The 22,437-nt window shown below is 37.6% G+C and overlaps 1 protein-coding gene across 5 annotated transcripts in view; it reads right to left on the bottom strand.

The window, feature by feature from the left end:
- LOC122811371 (tenascin-like) overlaps positions 1 to 22,437 on the bottom strand; it is a 641,082-nt gene that overhangs the window by 159,904 nt on the left and 458,741 nt on the right. For 4 of the 5 annotated variants that reach the window (XM_044083170.1, XM_044083171.1, XM_044083173.1 and 1 more), the window contains 2 exons: positions 3,516 to 3,809; positions 865 to 1,140 (listed from right to left, as the gene is read on the bottom strand). In XM_044083170.1, coding sequence (XP_043939105.1) covers positions 865 to 1,140; positions 3,516 to 3,809 — 570 coding nt within the window. The remainder of the gene's footprint in view (positions 1 to 864; positions 1,141 to 3,515; positions 3,810 to 22,437) is intronic. The other variant, XM_044083172.1, reaches the window with a different exon arrangement.

Raw genomic sequence — 22,437 nt, 5'->3', positions numbered from 1 at the left:
TGCTGTACTATACTCCCCTTTCATGAGCCAATAAATGTCCAGGTTACTGCACACATGACAGAAGGTGTTTGCACCTGCTACACTTGACAACAGGGTGCTGTTTCATGCATGAACTTGTGCTATCTGATGCCATTAGGTATCGCAACATCCACTTTAGCTGGCTCTTGGGCACTACCTTAATCCACAACTTACCGCTTCTTCTGCTCTGGTTGCCTTATAGTTCTTTAGTCTTGCTGTGATTCTAGCATTCTCGCACCATTATCTGCTTAGTCACATAGCTTGCCACTATTTAGAAATGCATGTGTGCCGCATACTGCAGTGTATTGCCACTTAATGGCACAAGCCTTGCTGAGGCACACAGCACATGTCTATGAATCCTGGCCTTTGTGACAAAGGGGCCTTACCTTTCATAATGGCAGACTACTGAAAGATATAAATTCTTCAACACAGCTCTGGACATTTTTGTCCAGTGTGAGTCTTCATATTTTAGAGACACCTAAAATGTAAAATTCAACTGTGTGGTTTAACAACTTCTGTGTGCACTTAAAATGGTTGCATTAAATGTTAGAATATTTGTAATGAATACTTCATGATAAATGGTCCGTCATCCTGCTAACAGAAGAGTGATGCAGATTTCCATTCTGTGATATATGTGCATTTATATCACATTTGTTAGATAAATAAAATATTCATAGCTTGCCCTGTAATTTAAAACAATAAGTTATTTAAAAGAAAAAGGAGTGCCATGTAGATCTTATATGCAAACTGTTAATCACAAACATTATCTGGACTGCATAAAAAGAATGACTGTAGAGGTTCAGCAAAACCTTTCCTTGGAAATTATTCATAATACCCATTTTCTACCTGTTTTTCCTCTTGCCAGCTGTGTACCAGTGCTCCTTCCACCAGAAATGCCAGTCACATTAAACACATATTCCTGAGAAGGCTTTAAACCAGAGATGACAGTAGTTAGTAGATCTCCACTGATGGTCTCCCTGTGGGTTTCGTTCTGAGAGTCCCTGTATTGAATAATTAAAGAATCTAGTATTCCTTTCTTAACTGTCCATGTGAGCCTCATGGAGTTTTCTGTGACATCTGAAACTGAGAGAGAATCAAGGACAGGCCTTTCCAGAGCTTTTTCTGAAGGTAGAAAAAAAAAGTAAAACTTATTTTTAGAACCAGCAGACCTGAAAAATAAGCAACAGTGGTGCTACAACAGCAAACAGTTCCTGAAGAACAAGGCCTACTAGTTATGTCTTACAACAGCAAACAGTTCCTGAAGAACAAGGCCTACTAGTGATGTCTTACAACAGCAAACGGTTCCTGTAGAACAAGGCCTACTAGTGATGTCTTACAACAGTGGTGCTACAACAGCAAACAGTTCCTGAAGAACAAGGCCTACTAGTGATGTCTTACAACAGCAAACGGTTCCTGTAGAACAAGGCCTACTAGTGATGTCTTGCATAAAAGCAACAGTGGTGCTACAACAGCAAACAGTTCCTGAAGAACAAGGCCTACGAGTGATGTCTTACATAATTTCACTATGATACTTGTTTCTCCACAGATAACTCTATTCACTCCCCCTTCCCCCAACCAAGTATGGATTTTTGATGGTTTTGTTTTATTTTTGCTGGAAAATACAAATGGCTAAACCTTTAGGCTATAATCAATCATCTGAAAGAAACCTGTTCAAACCATAAACTTCCATCTGCCCTTCTGCATGCCTCGTGTTACAGATGACTAATCAGAGAGCTGGAAATCATGCTAGACAATATCTTAAATGTTTGTGTATATGTACATATGATATAATGCGGTAATCAGTTATCCTTTCAGTCTCACTGGGTACACACCAAAATGTACACACCAAAAGTAGGGCATGGTGAGTACAGTTCAGAAATGACTGGGCTTCCTGTAACTGCCCATTGTTTTCAACAGTCATACATGCCAGTATGTATAGCATTAATTTATAGGGGCAGTCTGGTAAATAAAAAGGTCTACCACCCAGGAATACCACGTTTATTTATAGTTCCCTGCAGATTTGTTAGGTTTATAGTTTAGTGTAAAATGTAATTAGTTACTTTTTAAATTCCCAGAGTAGCAAGTACGTTTCTTAGGGAAAAGTATATTTTTTCATAGGACTCTATCCCTTTGACTTAAACAAATTTGTTTCAGATTATTATACACATTAACATCAGTGTTAGGAAATTATTAGATATTTTTATTCCATATGATCATTATAGCATGATTCAGCGATCTACACATTTACAATAAATCTGGAAAATAATTGTCTACTATATGTTTTATATTAACAAATATTTCTTGGGCTGAGAATCAAAACTGAATGTCTCATATTATGTGGTATCCTTTGCAAAGCACAAAAAGTGATAAAAAATTATCCATTATAAAACATAACATAGCAGCATTACTTTGTATGGCTGGCTGCAAACCATTACGTTTACATGAGGACATGGTTGGACGGTTAAAAAGGCTGCTGTTGTGAAAGACCAAGCTTTACCTCCCAGCATGGTGTCATTTTTTTTTCATTCCCTCAAGAAATATGGGCTGGGGTCACAAACACCTTCCAGATCATCCACCATGAGATGGTGATTTATTTTAAGCTTTGTGAGGCTTTTTATTGGAACTTTCTACACTTAAATAAGTAATATTTTCTCCGAAGGAAAGCACAGTTGATGAATACACTTTCATGTATTTGAAAATCATGAAATAAGGTATACAAGGTACAGAATATCAGTCTAGTTTTCCTATTATTCATACACATAAATGGGGATTGCTGGATTATTCCTTAATAAGGAAGTCCGAGAATACTTGACATGCTACAGTGTATGGAATATCCCTTGAATTAACACATTTTAACATATACTGGGCAGGTGCCAAATAGATCTAGTGTGTCTTTTAACTAATTTCTTTCATGATTCTTATTTTTTGGAATAAACTTGCATTATTTTACAGGAATTTTAGAGTTGATATCTAGGAGCTGGAAGAAAAAGTATCAGAATCATCTATATTTACCCAGAATTAGCCTGCTTAACAAAACCCATGTAATAAAATAAACATGCAGATATATGCAGATTTGATGGCTTTCTTAATCAGTTTAACAAATGTCGCTGCCATTTTTGAAGTAAAAAAGTAATGAAATACAAGTTATAACTTCATTCTGAGTATGTATGCATCAATGTAGAAAAATCAAAATAAGTAATGAATCTTATTTTTATGAGGCCCTATTTTTATCCAGATTTACAATAAATAGATTGAAGCACAGGGAAGCCCAGTGAAACATATGTATTATACCATAGTTAGGCTAGACATTTTGAATTATGATCCTTATTGCTACCTTTGCATCACTGGAAAATATTACCACTGACTTGTGGACTACCTGCTGGTATGTGGGTGAGCTTTCTGGCATTTCTTTCCTGAGTATAACATGGCATGGCCAGTATCTTACTGGAATCTCTATAGCACACAAAAAGTAACCAAGCCCTGTTCAATTTTAGTACCTGTGATTGTAACAGCAGTGAGCGGCTGGGTGCGTTGGTTGCCCCTAACACCATAGACGTGGACTTTATACTCTGTGTCAGGTTTGAGTCCTCGGATTATCGCTGTACGAAGATTTCCTGGTATTGAGATCTCCTGTGCCTGTGGGGAGGGCCCTTCACTTTCTTCATACTGTACAATGAATGAGTCAAACGCTCCCTTCAGAGCTTTCCAGGTAAGGCTGAAGCTGTTATTAGTCACACCTTTGACTGTCAAACTACCCATGTTGGTGGGTTTACTGTGATCCTTCAATGGTACTGAAAGAGAAACAATGTTTTATGACTGTAGCGATTGCCTTCTTACATCATTGTACTCCAAGAATAATATCATACAGTTTATAGCCTGTCATGCAGGCATAACAGCCAGTCCTCAACCCCATTCAGCCACTGTTCAGTTTCTACCCTTGCTGTACCTGTGGCCAAATATGGGAGAACAAAATTACTGATACTGATGCTTTTTTCACAACTACCTATGACTAGTTACTGTTGTAATAAAACTGGGAGAGCGAGTCTGTAATGCAGTACAATAGTGTACTATTGGCAACTGCTAATATTTTGTTATTTAACATGTTTTTAAATGGCTATCTTCTCCAACTTTCATTCCCAATCCCTCATTTATTTTCCCTTTCTTCAGGCCTTGGAAGTTCTATCACTGTCAAAATATCTTTTTCCTTCATTAACTGCAGTCTTCATATTGAATGCAACAATCTCTCTGTTGCTCCCCACCTCAAAGTACTGCAGAATGGTAGTTTTCCTCCATAGAATAGTTTGCCTTAAGGTGCATCTGTTTTTATTCAGAGAACATGACACAGATTGACTTGAACTTTGGCCTTTGCAGTGATTGATGCATCAGCAGCAGTCACCAGATCTACCAATGGGGCTGTACTTTATTATCTGTTTGTTTGTATTCTGCTTTCTGAGTTATCCAATAAGACAGAGCCCATTTTCAGTGCTGATCCAGGGGAAAGGTCCCATTGGCACACTATGCTCAGGTATACACAATCTGGACTTAACTGTTTCATGTAATATATATGATATACTCAAGGGGACAAATTTAATTTATATTTCCATTGAGATACATATACCTAAGGAAAAGATAGACATGATAAAAGCAATGCACAGTATTAGAACAGATCAGGATCTATCGTGCACTATCAGAAATAAACTAAAAATCTCAGCACAGGTGGAAAAGCTTAGAAGATACATAAACAAATATAAAGGAAAAGTGCAAAATAATCAATTTATTGATGAAGCAAAAATGTTTTATATAGAACTGGGAAATAAGGTAAAAGAAACTGAAAGACCACCAAAAACAGAAATAGATAAATTTTGGAGAAGTATCTATGAAGATCCTGTAGAACATAACAAAGATGCTAAATGGATAGAAGAAGTAAAAGAAAGAATAAGAAGTTTAAAGGTACAGGATATGAAATGGGATGAAATAACAGCCAGAGAGACTGAAACAAAGTTAAGGAAAGCCTCAAACTGGAAAACCCCAGGCCCAGATGCAGTACTTAACTTCTGGTTAGAAGTATTAACATCTTTGCATGAAGATTTAGCCACGAGTAAGAATTATTTATATGCACACCCTGAACAGACACCAACCTGGCTAACAACAGGCAAAACAATGCTCCTACTTAAGAGTGAATCTGCAAGCAACCCTAAAAATTATAGACCAATAATTTGCCTTCCGACGATGTACAAACTATACACTGGAATTGGTGCTGCCCGAGTTTGTAGTCGTTTAGAAGAAAACTCAATTATGGCAGTAGAACAAAAGGGCAAGGCAATAAATAAAGTCATACGTAACAAAGGCTCATTTGTTGTTAAATAAAGTCATAGTGGAGAACTGTAAAAAGGGGAAGAATTTGCGTATGGACTGGATTGACTAAAAAAAGCATTTGATAGTATCCCACATTCATGGATAAAAGAGTCCTTAAACATGTATAAGATGCACTCTATACTGATCGATCACATTACAGTGACCATGAAACAGTGGCAGACCACTTTGTAATTAAGACATGATAAAGGACAACTTATTATTCCAGGGATAAAAATCCAAAGGGGGATATTCCAGGGTGGCTGTCACCGCTGCTATTCTGCCTTGCCCTTAGTCCATTAATCTGTCTACATAACAGCTTAGGTCATAGCTATAATTTGGCTCCTAGAAATCAACAAAGTGCAAAGACTTCTCATCTTCTCTTTGTCGATGATTTGAAACTGTATAGTTCATCAGATGAGGAACTGAAAGCGCAACTGCAAGTTGTCAAAACTTTTTCAGATGATATAAGAATGTCATTTGGTCTTGATAAATGTGCAAAAGCAACCTTTAAAGCAGAAAAACTGCAGCACCAAAAAATATCAGTTAGGGGGAAGAATGTGATATAAAATAACTTGTGCAAGGGGGAGTTTATAAATATTTGGGAATTCATGAAGGATCAACAATAAACATGAACAAATTCAAATACAACTTAGTAAGGAGTACTTCAGAAGACTTAAATTAATCCTAAAAACAGTGTTGACCTCTAGGAACAAAATCCAAGCTAAAACCAATTTGCTCTTCCTGTCCTAACTTACAGTTTTGGAGTAACTGACTGGTCCCAAAATTGCTGGATAGATTACATAGGAAAACAAGAAGGATGCTTCATGCTCAAATGATTTATAAAAATCAGTGCATACCAAGATTTATATATTCCCCGTTCTGAAGGAGGGGTTGGCATCCTTGAAATTGATAAGATGTATAGATCTGCAATCGTGGGATTGCACGCCTATATCTGCTGACCTCACAAGACCCAAATGTAATGAAGTTTTGAAACATGAGGAGAATAAATCTAAGATGACTTCCCTGCTTAGGCTAGCAGAAGTATATCGGCATCAAGCAGGAATGGAAATCAAACCAGATGTAGATAAAAATCAGGCAGCAACTGAATGTGCCAAAAAACAAAAGAAAGAATACAAGGTGAAGGACCAGATGAGAAGGCAAGAAATATGGAAAAAGTATAAATATAGTTGCAAATATAGAAAACTTCTGGAAGAACCTCATGTCAGGAAAGAATGCAGGAATGGTTAAGGAGAGGAGAATTTAAATCAAGAGATGAAAGGTTAATATTGGTGGACCAAGATAGTGGGATATGTACACATTGGTTTACAAAGTGTATTGATCATGTGGAAGAAACAGACAAATGTAGGTTTGCAAAACAGAAATGGAAACAGTTGCATACCTCGTTGCTGGTGTGACATACTAATGGCAGAAGGACTGTATACTGAAAGGCATAATAATGTGGTGAGACTGTTGCACTGGGGATTGTGCAAACATTATGGAATTGAAATGGCTGAAAAACATTGGAAATATGAGCCCCAAAGCATCACAGAAAATGATGGTCTACATCACATGGGATCACCCATTACCAACAGTTCAAAAGATATATGCTAGAAAACCAGATATAGTGGTCCAGGAAAAGAAGACAAAAGTAGCATTGATTATTGAAATCACCATTCCCAGTGACTATAGTGTCCTGCATACAGAGAGATGCAAAGTCATAAAATATCAGGATATGCAAGCAGAAATGAGAGCAGTGTGGAAGAAAGATACCCAGATAGTTCCAATAGTGGTAGGAGCAATGGGGTCTTATAAAAAAAGAGTCTACAATCCTATTTAAATACAATACCAATACACGTAACTCCATAAGAATTGCAGAAGGAGTCATTACTGGGCACATTGCGGGTACTGCAACGAGTACTTTTGGCTGACATCAAAGAGTGAAACAATACTAATTTCATGAACTTTAATCGAACTTTGACTTAGGAATGGGGTCCATTCCTGCCATGGTATTAGAAATCCAAAAGATTTGGAGAAATTAAAAAAGGAAAATTGAAAAGCATCAGGCAATAGGAGAAGAACATTAACCTATATTTGGGGGAGTTAATGTGCAAAATATACGATAGTGCCCTATTGGATAATGAACATTCTCCAAAAGTTCATTGCTTCATGGCACCGTAATAAACTGTTGTGATGCATGGTCTGAAAAGAAAGCAAATGTCCACCATCTTGTTTATGAACACTACCGAAGGTTGTGCTGTTCAATGAACATACAATAGAGTAAGCAGGAGACAGTCAGTGGCATTGCGTTATCAGGGATAGTGCACTGTAGGAGGGGCATGCATGACAGGAGAATAATTTTGATAAGGCATGAATAGCACAAGAGATGTGCATGGGATGTGCTCAGAGGCAGATGTGCTAACCACTTGCTCTGAATTCCTGTTATTTTATAAAGTTACATTTACCCTGTCACAGTATTGTTTAGCAGAGAATTTAAGAATTTTAGCTTTTGATTTAGTGTTTAAGAGATGCTACTTGCATCAACTCAAGTAATCTTTGAAGAACTGGCTTAAACCTGCCTGTGATATGGCATCTAGATCTAAAGTTAAGGGGATGGCAGAACACTGGCAAATAAGCTCAGTTAGCATAATGGTAAAGACCATTACCTCCCTTGTTCAATGTTCAAATCTGACTATCGGTCAATGCTTGTATAGAGTTTGTATTTTTGACCTGTGTCTCTGTGGGGTTTCCTCCCACCTCTCAAAGATATGCTGAGAGTTTCCACCTCAAACTCACCCAAGAATGGAGCTATGGGCAGCAGCACAGACTCTAGATGGGGAAGAGTGGTAACGACTGAGGTGGGCAGTAGCTTCAGGAAAGAAAAACATCGATTAAAGACTGCAAGCTGTGACAGGGTTAGCCACTCAGAGGTGTAAAAATTGGCTATAGGTGATTCAGTCATGTTGACTACTGTCACCGAAAATGTGCATGGGTATTTGCCAGTAATAAGTGGGTTGAAGAGCTGGTAAACTCCAACCTATGTCAGTGACCCACACTAACAGTGGGAAGGATGTATGTTCTCTTTTTGGCCTGTGTGTGCCTGCCAGAAAAGCCCAGAAACCCTGGGTCAACAAGCTACTGACTAGTCAGTGCCCAGTTGCCCAGCTTGACTTATCTGGGATAGCTGTGATGAGCAAAACCTGGGCGTAAAACCAATCAACCTGCCAAACATGAACAAATGATTGCTATACTCACTGCAGGTTCACTGACAGGATGCATCTTAGAAGTGGATGACATGATGATAAGAAGGATGCTGGACAGTATTTGTATCAAGGACACAAGATGGAAGGACAGTGCAGCAAAGCCACTTGGCTTGGGATCCATAGTCTACTACTCAGGAGGAAGACAGAAGAAATGGTGCAGGAATTGTGGTGATGGCGAGGCTTCAGAAGATGGTGAGGGATGTCATCAGAATTAGTGACAGACTCACAGCAGTCAGACTCCAGTGTATGGCTAGATCACTATCCATAATCACCTACACCTATACCCCACAGTTGGGGTGTGGTAGTTAGGAAAAGACTACATTCAGACAACAGTTGAAAATGGGTGACGTGAATGTACATAACAGGGCAGACAGAAGAGGTTATGAGGACTATCTGGATCCACATGATTGGGGCAACATGAATAAAGAAGAGGAGGCCAGTCTAACCTTCTGTCTGTGAAATGAGTTGATGGTGGCCAAAACATGGTTCAGCAAGATAGTAATAAGATCATGTGCAAGAGTGGCAAGCATGTAACTCATGTGGACTTCCTCCTACTAAGGAAAGGGCACGGGGAGTAAACTCAGTGATTACAAAGCCACTCCAGTGTAACAATTGGCCCACAGCATAAACCACTGGTTGCCACAATCAGTTGCAAGCAGTAGTCAGAGAATGCTCTTAGGTCAGTAGAGACCAGGCTGAAGATCTGGAATTTGACTGGAGAGAAAGTATAGGAATTGAAGGAATTGTCTAAGGCTCTAACACCTGAGGGTAAAGAGGACATTGCTGAAGTTGAAGAAGAATGTCAGCACCTCCAAACAGCATGTGTGAGGACTACAGGACAGATATGTGGCCAAGTCATGTATGCCAATAAGGTATATAAGGGAGGCTTATGGTGGAATGCAGAAGTCCAGGAACTCATTAAAAGAAAAAGGAGTGCAGGAAAAAGTGGTACATAGAAAAGATGGACCAGGCTAAGAAGGAATACTTGTTGGCTAACAGTGGCTAAGAGATGCATTGTGGTAAGAAAGAGTAAGGCATCAGATGCACTCTACCAGTTTCTGGAAAGTAACTTAGTAGATCGCACAATGAAACACTATCCAGTTACAAGGCAAGGACTGAAAGATAAGGAAGATGGTCACCAGACCCTTCATAAGGGATACAAGCAACAACCTTTTCACCATTTGACAGGACAAAGGCAGATGGAAGGAGTACTTCCAGAAGCTTCTGAATGAAGAAAATCCCACAGAAGTTGTACTGCCCCAGACACAGCCTATGATCAAAGAAGAGTAGAAACCTACAATCAAAGAAGAGGCGGAACCCACCTTAAGAAGAATTAAGAACAGCAATAAGGAAAATGAAGACAGGGAAAGCAGCAGGCTCAGATGACATCACAACAAACATGATCAACATCTTAGGTGAGACGGGGAAATGGGCCCTGAGGTTACTTATAGGCATATGGAGAGAAGGTCATATTTCAGGTGACGGGAGAATAAGAATAGTGGTACGAGTGCTCAAGAACAAAGGGGACATCCACAACTGTGGGCAGTACAGAGATATCAAACTCCTGTCATAATGCATGAATGTTCTGGACAGGGTGAATGATAAATGAATATGCAGAATAATAGAACGTTAGCTGGGAAATGAGCAATTTGGATTCAGATCAGGATGCAGCACAACTGGTGTAATGTTTACAGAGAGACAGGTAGTTGGCAGGAAGCTAGAGATGAGGAAAAAGTGTGACTGAGCATACCTAGACTTGGAGAAAGCATGTGACAAGGTCCCGGGAAAGCTGACCTGGGCAGTCCTGTGGTGGTTTGAAGTCCCAGAAGCATTGCTAGAATTAGTGAAGGCTATGTACAAGGACACAGTGATTTAAGTACGAACAGTTTTCAGTCTCTCAGAGGGGCTCCCAGTGAGAGTAAGTGAGCATCAGGGTTCACTTCTGAGCCCACTACTTTTCATACTGGTGATGGACTACATTAGCAAATAGGTTGGAGGGGGTAGATCAACAAAGCTGCTGTATGCAGATGTTGTGGATTACAGGCAAGAACTTCAGCAAAGTATAGGGGGATGGAATGCAAAACTGAAGGCACATGGGATGAAACTGAGTATGGATAAGACAGCTCTAATGACAGCAGAGGGAGGAAATCAGAAGAAGGTGAGAACTGAGATAAAATGTAAAATAGAGGGACAGGTTAACAGTTATCTGAAGTTAACAGCTTCAGTTATCTGGAAGGGGTGTTTGAGGAGAATGGAAGTCTGAATGAGGAGGTTAAAGCTTGAATCAGAGGTGCCGCACGCAAATGACAGAGAGTACCCAGGGTAGTGTATGACAGAAGAATGCCAATAAAGCTGAAACGTACAGTGTACAAAACAGAGGTGTGACCAGTACTACTGTATAGTAAAGAAACCTAGGCAGTAAAGGCAGAGCAATTGAGAAAGTCTGAGGTGATTGAGATGAAGTGCCTCAGATGGGTGGTAGGATACACATTGTGGGATAGATGAAGAAGTGAGGACATCAGAGCAAAAGCCCAAGTAGCTCTACTTGCAGAGATGGTCAAATAGACCAGATTACAGTGGTTCAGGCTCATGTGCAGAAAAACAGAAGACAATCCGGTGAAGAGGAATGTGACAGAGAGGATGAAGGCAAGAGGAAATGAGGGCATGCAGCAAACAGATGAATAGATTGTGTAAAAGAAAACCTGTGACAGTCAAGCTTGAGTGTCAAAGAAAGTAGGAGAAGGGCATTGAATCAAGAGAGATGGCAAAGGTTGACACAACACCCTTACCTCCAGTAGAAAGTGGGAAAGGGGGGTTGATGGTGGGTGGTGATGGTACTGGCAGGAGAGGGGGAATACAGTTGATTACACAATCCTAAAGCCTCCCTCATCCCACTGAGCGTGTTACTACAAGATGGATGTAAAACATCTTTAAAGCCATTAGTGAAGACACCAGGCAGGAGGTGGAGATTACTGTGCTGTTTTATCCACTGGTGTATAAAGATATATTGGAAGATTTCTTTTTGCTTAATGTACATATTCTGCAGTTGGAGGAGATATCTCTCTGGAATAAAAAGTTTGAGCTGAAGATTGATATTGAAAATCTCTCCCCTGCAGCAAACTTCACATTATTGGCTTACCCAAAGGTGTGGAAGGAGAGTAGGAGAGCAGCCAGTTGCCTGCATTATTAAAGAACCGGCTAATGCATTAAGTAAGCTACAGAGTTCAGAGATAGAAACAACTTTAAACTGCACAGGCACTTCATACCTTATTTTCTTAACTACAGTGATCATGAGAAAACCTTGAAGATAGGTAGAGATTGGCCATAAAGGTCAGCGGGGGGGGGGGGGGGGTCACACAATACATGTCTCACCAAATTATAGCACAGCCCTTTTTTTCAAACAGAAAAGTTTTTTACCAGCATTAAGACAATTCAAAGAACTGAGGTTTATGGTTCAGTTAAAATTTCCAGTCTTTCTGATAGTACAGAAAAAAGGCTGCAGAACTATGTTTTGACTTTCTGGCTGAAGTAGAACCCTGTTTGTCACTTCTCTCTTCCCTTTCCAGGTTGGACATCTTGTGGTTTGGGCTGCATTCTGATCCTAAGTACAATTTACTGCAAACCCCCAACTACCAGTGGACACTTTCATGGTAAAAAGAAAGCTAAGAATACCCCTTCTCATTTGGGCTGATAGAAGACTAGAATGGCTCCAAAGGGAATAAACAACACTTTTTCTCTGTCAGTCAGATTAGTTTCTTCTTCTAGCTATGCCACCTGGCAAAGAAAAAGAGGGCCAAATAGATCTTACTCTGTCCTACCATTCCCTATCTGAGTTAGAGTCTCTGTGGAAAAAGGAGGGTCCCACAACACCTACACAAGTAGCAACAGAGCTTACAGTTAATGCAGCCCCAAACATAAAGGGACTGCTACTATGTCCAGCTTACCACTTTTGTAATATACATAATGTTGATTTGATCAGGGTCCTGAGCTTTGGCAATTATAGACTTAAAATACTGGGTTGGTCTATACTTTCTTGTTGTTTGTTTGATCTGATAGTTTATAGTTTATAGTACATCATTTCTGTTTTATAGTATGCTATATATGTTAATGTGAGGAGAACTGGGGTCAAAATAATGTATAATCCTAGGGCATGACAATGCTTGGCTTGATGTGTTAGTATTTACCAGGCTACTTTAGTTATGGAGGATTCTTACATTTCTTTATAAATTTATGGCACTGACTGCTCTAAGGGGTTTTTGTTGTATCTATTATGGTACCACTGAGTAGTTAAGGTGAGCAGGATTAGGACTTAGTCTGGTTTCAGAATATGTGGCCTGTTTTATCAAGCCTCTGGCACTTTCACCCTTAACATATTAGCAACAATAAATGCAGATTAAGGTTTTGTTTTTATTTGGTGTGTTGTATCTTATAACACTGCTATAATCTTACAGTATTCTGGTAGATGGCATATAATAATTCACAATATGCAGTATTTCTTTTATTTATTGGTTAATGAGGATGAATCTGAGTTGATTATTTTTGCATCATTGCAGGCAATCAGCATAAGATGTCACTGAGGGTGATACAGCGAATGCTGACATTTATCTGTCTGGAGATACAAATGTGTGGAGATGTCACTGTCCGATAGCAATGAGCGGAGTTACAATTTTGATTGCTTGTTTATGTTTAAGTTTTGTCAATCAAATTCACATTCTTCTCTGGTTAATTTTCGGTCATGGAATGTTGTGTGTGGGTGTATATGTATGCGAGGATGGGCTCAACATCAGACATAAGGCTATGGGTGTGATTTCTAAATTACGCCAGCTGAAACTTCACATTACATGCAGGAATCCAAACTTAGGAAAGTTTCTTTATCATGGAAATTTAAAAAAAATACTGATACCAAGGTTAATGATAGGAAATATGTTGCGGTCGATAAATTCAACTGCTGTTCTTGTGGGGTTGTTTATTTAGTGGGATGTGAATGTGTTCCCACTAAATGATATGTAGGACAACAAAACATATGGTTAAGGTTCATATATTAGAACATCTAGGTGATATTAGAAATAAAAATGTGAATATCCCCATTGTTGATCACTTCCACATAGTACATGGAGGGAAGGATGATAGCTTCTTTTTTCAGTTTTGGCTAAACCTCATATGGAGGGCGGGGGTAAATTTACAGATAAATTGTTGGCATTAGAATGTAAGTTCATACTAAATTCAGGACTTCAAAACTGAGAGGGATGAATTTGGATATTAACTTGAAATACTGATGGGTAATGTTTTGTATGAGGTAGTGGTATTAAAAGTTGTGAGCACTTTAACATTTTGTATTTAGTAAATTGATTAATTGATCTTGTTGCTGTATTTATGTGACTGCCTGGTGCAAATGAAAATTATTCCTTTGAAGGCACTTTGCCGAGGTACCAGAATGCCAGTAAAGGTTGAAGTCTTATTCACGGCTTTGTTAGATATTTTCATGTGTGGTTATTATGTCCATGGAAATTTAAAGGCTGGTAAGAGTGGCATGTAGCTGCAAGCAGTAAGGGAAGACTAGAGGGGTAATTGTTTTTGATCCTTAAAAGCTGGGATAGCATATAACTAAATGTTCAGTAGATAAATATGGTAGGTGGATGATTGTCTGAGTGAATATATCTGTGAGACTGCTGATTATAAGTAATTTTAATGGACTGAACCAGGAGTTTATTATGCCATTTCAAGAACTCTTCTGGGGTACCACTAACAACTAGTAGAGATTTCAATGTAGATGTGGATTTTCACTTGGATACATTTCCCAAAGGTAAGCCTTGATTAGGAGAGCATATTCATTACATTGAATCATGGATGATAGAATTCTATTTGGTATATGTCTGGTGAGACATGTATCATCGAGAAGAGGCCTATAATTTGTTCCTCATACTGTATCTGAAAGCAGAATTGACTTTCTCTAGTGATTATTTCATTGTTGGGTCATCTCCTGTTAGCCGAGATTATACAGATGTCTTACCTGGTCACATTGGGTTGTGCAAACTATTTCCGGGTGGACATTTCTAAACAGGTATGGGCTGATGTATCCCTGCTGGAAGACCTACTGATACAATGGATGCTTAAAGACTGGTGCCAGCAGTCTTGGGAGACAATTAGGGATTAAAATAGAAAGCGAGAAAACTTTAAGACAGTGCTCAATCTTTTTGCTCAATCTCTTAAATATCAAGCATTGTAAGAAATGAGTGAAACTTTAGCAGTGTTTGTTAAACATATAGCTACATTAATGCTACAATATGCATAGACTTGTTGCCAAAAATGATTTTGTCCCCAAAATATTAATAATGCTATGAAAGCAGCCCAGGCATTGCAATACTAATTTCTGCAGCAATGTTGTGAAAGCCTGTGGTTGTTCTATTGGGCAACACATATTTATTCTCCTAAGCTCTTAGCCCAAAGCCTGTGGGAGAGGAGGAAAGCTTATTCTATTTTGTGCATTGAGGATAAGAAAAGACAACTTGTTTGTTCTGCAGAAGAAATCGATCTAACCATGAAAAAATTCTATCAGAACCTTAAAAAAAAAGCCATGAAGTATGTCTGTGAAATGTTGGCAGGATTTTATCAGGCCAAACTAATTTCGTAACAGTGACACTTTGTAGGTCAGGTCCTCATGATGAAAGAGATTGATCAGGCTATTAGCGCATTCATTTCATGGGAATCCCTAAGCCTAGATTAACTTCCTGTCAATTTTTTTTTAATCATGAATAATTAATTAGCCCTTATTCTTCTTGAAGGCTTTAGGAAAGGTAAAAAAAAGAATTAGACATTACCATATCAGGTCAGAATTAACACTGACCAATTCCCCAAGTCAGGGAAGGATCCAAGAAGAGCACATCATTATAGGCATATCTCATTTATATTGGTAGAAGCTAAAATCCTGGCTAAGGATTTAGCTTTACAGATAAAAATAATGACACAGCAAGGCTTTGTGGCAAATAGGCAGGGAATTCCTGGCTTACTTAAATTGTTTCATAGTTTCCATTAAATGCTCAGTCACCAACAGCAGCACTGTTTACAGACATAAACAAAGCTTGTATCTTCCTAGACTGCGGTTTCCTTTGGAGCACACTCCAGAAACTCGGCTTTCTGGAGTTCTTTATGTCATGGTGCCAAGTGCTCTATGCTCACCCAATGGCTAGAGTTATAACTGAAGATATAGGGTCACAACCCTTTCAGCTCTTCTGGGATACTAGACAGGGTTGTCCATTACCCCCCCCCACACTCTTTGTACTGGCTATTTAAGGTCTCAGTTTATACTTAATACAGATGTGTGCTCATTGGTGTATTAAGAGAAGTGATGATATTAATTTTACTGGATTTCTGGGTTGTAGATGACTGCACATTTTGAGTAACAGACCCTGAGATACCTTCCAGAAATACTAATGGTACTTCTCCGGCTTTTCATATTATTGGGTTTAACAGGCATAAAACTTTTTTTTAAGAAAAACTTGGAGAAGTTTGGTGTTAAATGGGTTACAGCTCATAAATATCTAGGTATTCCAGTCCATTTTTACTTTCTTAAAATAAACTCTGGAAATTTAAACATTCTGATTACAGAATGTGCTGAGAAGATCTCTTTCTGCTCACAACTTCAGCTACTTTTTTGGGTCTCATTACAGCTTTAAGGATGTTTATCCTCTCCTTATTTTACTTCTTATCTTGATGTATGCCAGGGCTAACCCCACCATCCTCTGATACAGACATTACAAAAGATGATATCTTATGAGCCCACCATCCTCTGATACAGACATTACAAAAGATGATATCTTATGAGCCCACCATCCTCTGATACAGACATTACAAAAGATGATATCTTATGAGCCCACCATCCTCTGATACAGACATTACAAAATATATCTTATGTTTGGAATAAATCACACCCAATATTAAGCAGGCCCATAAAGATATGGAGGTATGCGATTGCCTGATTTAGGTAGGTAGCAGTATGAAATATTCTGATTTATTTAACTGTACAACAGCAAGCACCACATGGGCCTAAATGGAAATTTACTTAATCAGCCAACAGCAGTAAAGTTTGTCTCCAAAAGAGAAGAGAAGATGAAAATCAGAGATCCTGAGAGTCTAAATGCAACCCTCATGTAATATCTGTTTAAGATGAGGTTACCGAACAATACGTTAAATTTATGAGACTGCATCTGGATGAACAGGAAGATTTGGGGTGATGGTCAGATTTATGGAAATGTGATATATTGGTATGACCTTACTACACTTTGTAATAATGACCTTAGAGCATTTATCCACATTACATCACAATGTCAGAATTCTAATTTACCATGCTGGCAATATCTGCAATTGTGCAGTCTTGGTAAAAGTATATGTATAAGAAGGGATGTAGTTGCCAAACTACACAGAGATGGTGGACAACCTAATCAGTGCAAACCCACAGTTAAGGATGGTCATATATCAGGATCTGCACTAGTATAAAAAACACAAAATCCACAGATGGTGTATTCACTTTATTTGTACCAAGTGGGCATCTGGTACCTCAGCATATCGCCTTCAAGGATAGTTAATATGATGCACCACACATATATTTATACCAGGTGAACCATTAATTAATCAATTATATAAAAGACTTCTACATTTTAAAGTGACTTCTGTATTTTAAACTAATTTCTACATTTGAAATGACTTCAACATTTTAAAGTGACTTCAACATTTTGAACATGTTGAACATTTTAAACATTTTAAAGGGACTACACACATCATAGAACATCAAAAATATATTACCAATATTAATATTAATATAACACCAATATAAACATTGTTTATACACATTTCTCAGTTAATTATACCCTATAAACATTTATATAATGGTAATGTTTGCCTCCAAATTTAAACCCCTAGGGTATAGGGTACCAGAATTTTAAAATGAATCTGCTTTGTTAAAAATCTTTCAGGTACTTTAATCAATGGTAAGAAATTTGAAAACTATTATAGATTTTCTTGTAATTCCTGCATGGTTGTATACATAATTGGGTGTGGATGTGATCCGATTAAGTGGTATATTGGTCAGACAAAAAGGGCAGTTGAGTCTTTCGGCTTTTCCCGGTTAGTGGTCGCCACAGCGGAACTCCGGTCTGCTAATGATTGGTAGTTGATTTTTACGTGCCGAGTTACCAGCCCTGATGCACAACCTTCAACGAAGGTATGCCCATTCATGCATGTATCCACTCAGAAGATGCTCTAGCTAAGAATCAAACCGGACAGCATCTTACTGTGAGGCGACAACGCTACCGCAGTACCACTACCGCGGTCAGACAAAAAGGGCAGTAAAAGTTAGAATTCTAGAACATTTGGAGGATATTAGAAATCAGAATTGTAATAGTCTGGTGGGAGAACATTTTTGCAGGTTTCATGGGGGTAATTATGATACTTTCTTTTTTAGTGTACTTGCCAGTCCAAGCAACATCAGAGGTGGTGACTTAAAGTATAGGTTATTAAGTTTGGAAAGCAGATTAATTTTAAATTATGGTATCCTATACCCTGGGGGTTTAAATTTGGAGGCAAACATTACCATCATATAAATGTTTAAAGGTTTATATGGTATAATTAACTGAGAAATGTGTATAAGCAATGTTTATATTGGTGTTATATTAATATTAATATTGGTAATATATTTTTGATGTTCTATGATGTGTGTAGTCCATTTAAAATGTTTAAAATGTTCAAAATGTTTAAAATGTTGAAGTCACTTTAAAATGTAGAAGTCTTTTATATAATTGATTAGTTAATGGTTCACCTGGTATAAATATATGTGTGGTGCATCATATTAACTATCCTTGAAGGCAATATGCCGAGGTACCAGATGCTCGCTTGGTACAAATAAAGCGCATACACCATATGTGGATTTTGCATTTTTTTATTTTATTTTAATTTTCAAATCTTGTGGTTTTTGTGGTCTGCACTAGTATAGCCATGCTGTCTTTGAAGAAGACGATAAATCCCAATAATTTATCCTGTGAGATTGTAGAGGCCTCATGGGTCGAAGATACTTTAATGTCTTTGTAGTGGTCTAAGTCTCACCCACTATACTTGATACATTAAAAAATGTGAAAATCACACCAGTACAGCGGGGCAGCATAAGGTCTGGAGGATGAGTAGTGCTGGAGATGGTGCAAAGTGGAAGTGAGTTATAAACATTTATTATGGTTTTGAGAAACAAGTATCATTCTATGGTCTAAAACCCATGCAGCAGCTCTTCAAATTTGTCAAAAGTGGAAAAGAAATGGCTAATGCAGCTATCAGTTTTCAGTAAAGGAAAACCTTAACCAGGTCGATCAATATAGTGTTGTATTATGTCACTAAGTTATGTTCAGTCATAATCTTTTATCCTGAACATAAAAATTTAAATGAGGTTTGATGAATTTTTTGGTTTGCAGAGGGAAAAAGTCTATGTACATAGTGACTGTTGATTTTTTTCTTGTGGTATTATGTTGTTACTGTTTCTGCAATAAAAAAGACATCAGTAGTATAACTGCTCAGTAGAAGTAGGGGTTATATAGTCTGGGTCAGAGAATAGGTTAGAGCTTGTGTGTCAAACTAATGGGGTGATAGGTTGTGACTGAGGGAGTATATCATACATTGCAGAACAGCAGAGTATAGGAATTTAAGGGTAGTGAAATTTAAAATGCCAGAATATAAAGAGTTAAAACATGTAATTAGAGTAAAGTTGTATATGACGCTATGGCCTGTTATTTAGGAAAAAAGACAATCCATAAACTTCACATATCTAAGTGGCAGTTATAAAAAAGATATTGCAGTTAGCGAAGTTAATAAAAATGTTTTCTCCAAATAAGTAAATATGTAACATTTTATTTTTGGCAGAGTGCCACTACAAAATGTATTATTTAACCCTGATTGCTGTTCGGGGGGCGGGGGTCTGTTGTTCAAGTGGAATATTAAGTGTTTTCCACTTAAGAGCTCTAATGTTAAATGGTCATTTATTGTATAGCACTTTATGAGCAAATATTTCTGTGCAGTTTATTTTAAAGTACAGCCTAGTCGCTTTACAGCTAGGCAGTAGGATGCTGTAGTTAACGTTGAGTTCCTCTTTGTATTTACTTTCTACATTTTTTTGCTAAGTGGGTAGAGGTTTTGTGTAAAGGACTGAGGTAAATAACAGTTTGGGAACAAACAGAAGGTATGTTAAAGTCAGTCTTGCAGTATCATTTAAGTAGAATTTTACTCTGTGTAGTCTGTTCTAATTTTGATATACTTTGTCTTGCTGTCAAGGAAATAAAATAATCTGTGTGGTCAAAAGCAGACGTCTAGTTTCCATCAGATGACATCTTATGCCAGATATGCATTTTCATCATTTTTTTCTGGAAACGGAGAAAGGGGAGGGAGGGGAATAAAACTGCATTCTTGATGATCCAGCCTTTACCTCTTAGTTTTTTATTTTATTTTTATTTTATTTATTTATTTATTTAACATTTGTTGACCGGGAAAGTCCGACTAGGTTCCACAGATCCTGTTTTCAGCGGAGGCCCGGGGAGAAATGCTCCAGAAGCATGTCTTTAGAATGTGGGAGGAAACCGGAGTACCTGGAGGAAACCCATGCGAACACAGGGAGAACATGCAAACTCCACACAGAAGGCACCCCAGCCGGGAATCGAACCGGAGAACCTCTTGCTGTGAAGTGACAGCATTAACCGCTGCACCACTGCGCTGCCCTTAGTAGGACAATGAAGATCATGGGTAGAGCTAGGCATATGCCATGTACACCATGACATACACATTTTAAATGTAATTTACTTTGGGTAATGAAATGTACTAAAATAATTTCATTTAAAATATCATATTTAACATTGCATTAGCATTTTGTTATTTTTTTCCCCTTCGAATGCCTACTTGGCTAAAATTGTTTTCTTTTTTATATATTATTTATTCTCTTTTGTTAACCAGGATAGTCTGATTGGGCTATTAGCCATTATTCAGCAGAGTCTGGTTGGGGGTTTTCATTTTTATAAGTAAAGTTATGTGCAAAATAAATAAAAGCTCCATCTTACGTGTACTGATTACACATAATATACATTTTGGAATGTCAGTGGTATATTAGAGGATTAATAAAAGTAAATATTCAGAATAATGTGCATTTGAGGACTGTAGCCAACAGAAGGAAATGTTTGTTACTATAATAAAATGAATGATTTAATAAGTTAGGTAAGTAAGGAGGGACAAATGGAGACAATATTATGAAGAGATCAGATGACACATTGGCAGTTCAGGAAGAGGTAAGGCATAGCTTTAGTTTATTTAGGAAATGGAATATGAGAGCCAGATTCCTTTCTCATGTCAGGTAGAATAGAATTCTAGAGCCTATCATTGCAGGATTTTTTTTAACATATGCCATTTGAGGTTGACATCTCACTATACTTCTGGGGTGGAGGCTACATTCTGAAAACGGTTGTAATCTCCCAAAAGACCCGGCTACAACAGCAGAGGGGTGTTGCTGCAGTTAAAATCTAAATTATGTATTATCTGACTTTCCTCTTTCATTGCTTTCCAATAGTGTATTTCTAAGTTCACGTTTTATTTTACATGAACTAAAATTTGATTTTAGTTGTATTTTTACATTTTATAATTACAGAACAGTAATATTATGTCCCCCTTTCAGCCCTAATGGTGTAACTATAATAGGTGAAATAGACAACACTGCATTTTTCCTTGTTTGACATTATTTAATTATAAATAACACTATTTTCTGTCTTGTATCTAACTTGCAATTACTTATAAATTACTAAAACCTGGAGGTCATGGTAATTAACAAATGTATGTTTGTGCATGTGTTGTGTGGGTATGTGAAGGTATGCATATGAGAGAGAGTGGTTGTGTCTTATCAAAAAGCAAGAAGAGTAATCAGATTACGTGTGCAGTGAGGAGAGGATGACGAATGCAGTAAAATCATTTTTGAAGAAAGCATGCATTGCAAATACTTGACTGCACTTCGATTTTTCTTATATATTTTACTGATGACTATATAACGGAAATATTTTTAGGTATACAGATGCTATAGTTCATCATGATTATTGTTTATGTACTTAGGAGGGTGGTTAAAGAAGATGGGCGACTTTTAGCTAGTGATATATTTCATCAGTTTTGAAGTGATCATTTTTGTGGCTAACATCAGAGTAGATTGCATTTAGTTTATAAAATGGGTATGTGAAGACATACCTTGCAAATAGAGGTTATTTGGTCATGACTGATTCGTTAAATAACCAACATGCAAAAGACATATCTGCTGCATTAAATACATGCCTTAAAATGTTTAATTATATCCCAGCAGAAAATGATTCATTTAAAAAAGTCTCTGTCCCATTATAGGACAGTTAGAAAGAATGCTACCTGTTTATTTGTTATAATGGTGTCATTTCGGTTATGTAGCTATTCAAACCGATTTAAGTGAAGTTTGAAGTTCTACAAAATGAATTTAATGTATATATCATATGCTTTATTGATCTCTTCTTTAACTGTCTGTCTTTCTCTCCTCACTCGCACACACACACACACACACACACACAGAAATGTATATACTTAAAAATAATCTTTACTGATGCAATCTGATGCTAGAATAACAAGTCTTGTATTAGTTTACATTTTCTTGAAGGATATGAAATCTGAAACTCAAATGTATGTCATTATTCAGTGACTTCAGTCATTAATGATTTGCCAGAAAACCACAAATTTTATGAGGAGCAGATCAAAATATGAAGCAAAAATCTAGACATTCTGC

Source organism: Protopterus annectens, chromosome 9.part0 (genome assembly GCF_019279795.1).
Source record: "Protopterus annectens isolate FY-2018-M chromosome 9.part0, PAN1.0, whole genome shotgun sequence".
Taxonomy (NCBI): Eukaryota; Metazoa; Chordata; order Ceratodontiformes; family Protopteridae; genus Protopterus; species Protopterus annectens.
Note: the sequence above shows the minus strand (reverse complement) of the source record. Positions and strands in the feature narration are given on the sequence as shown.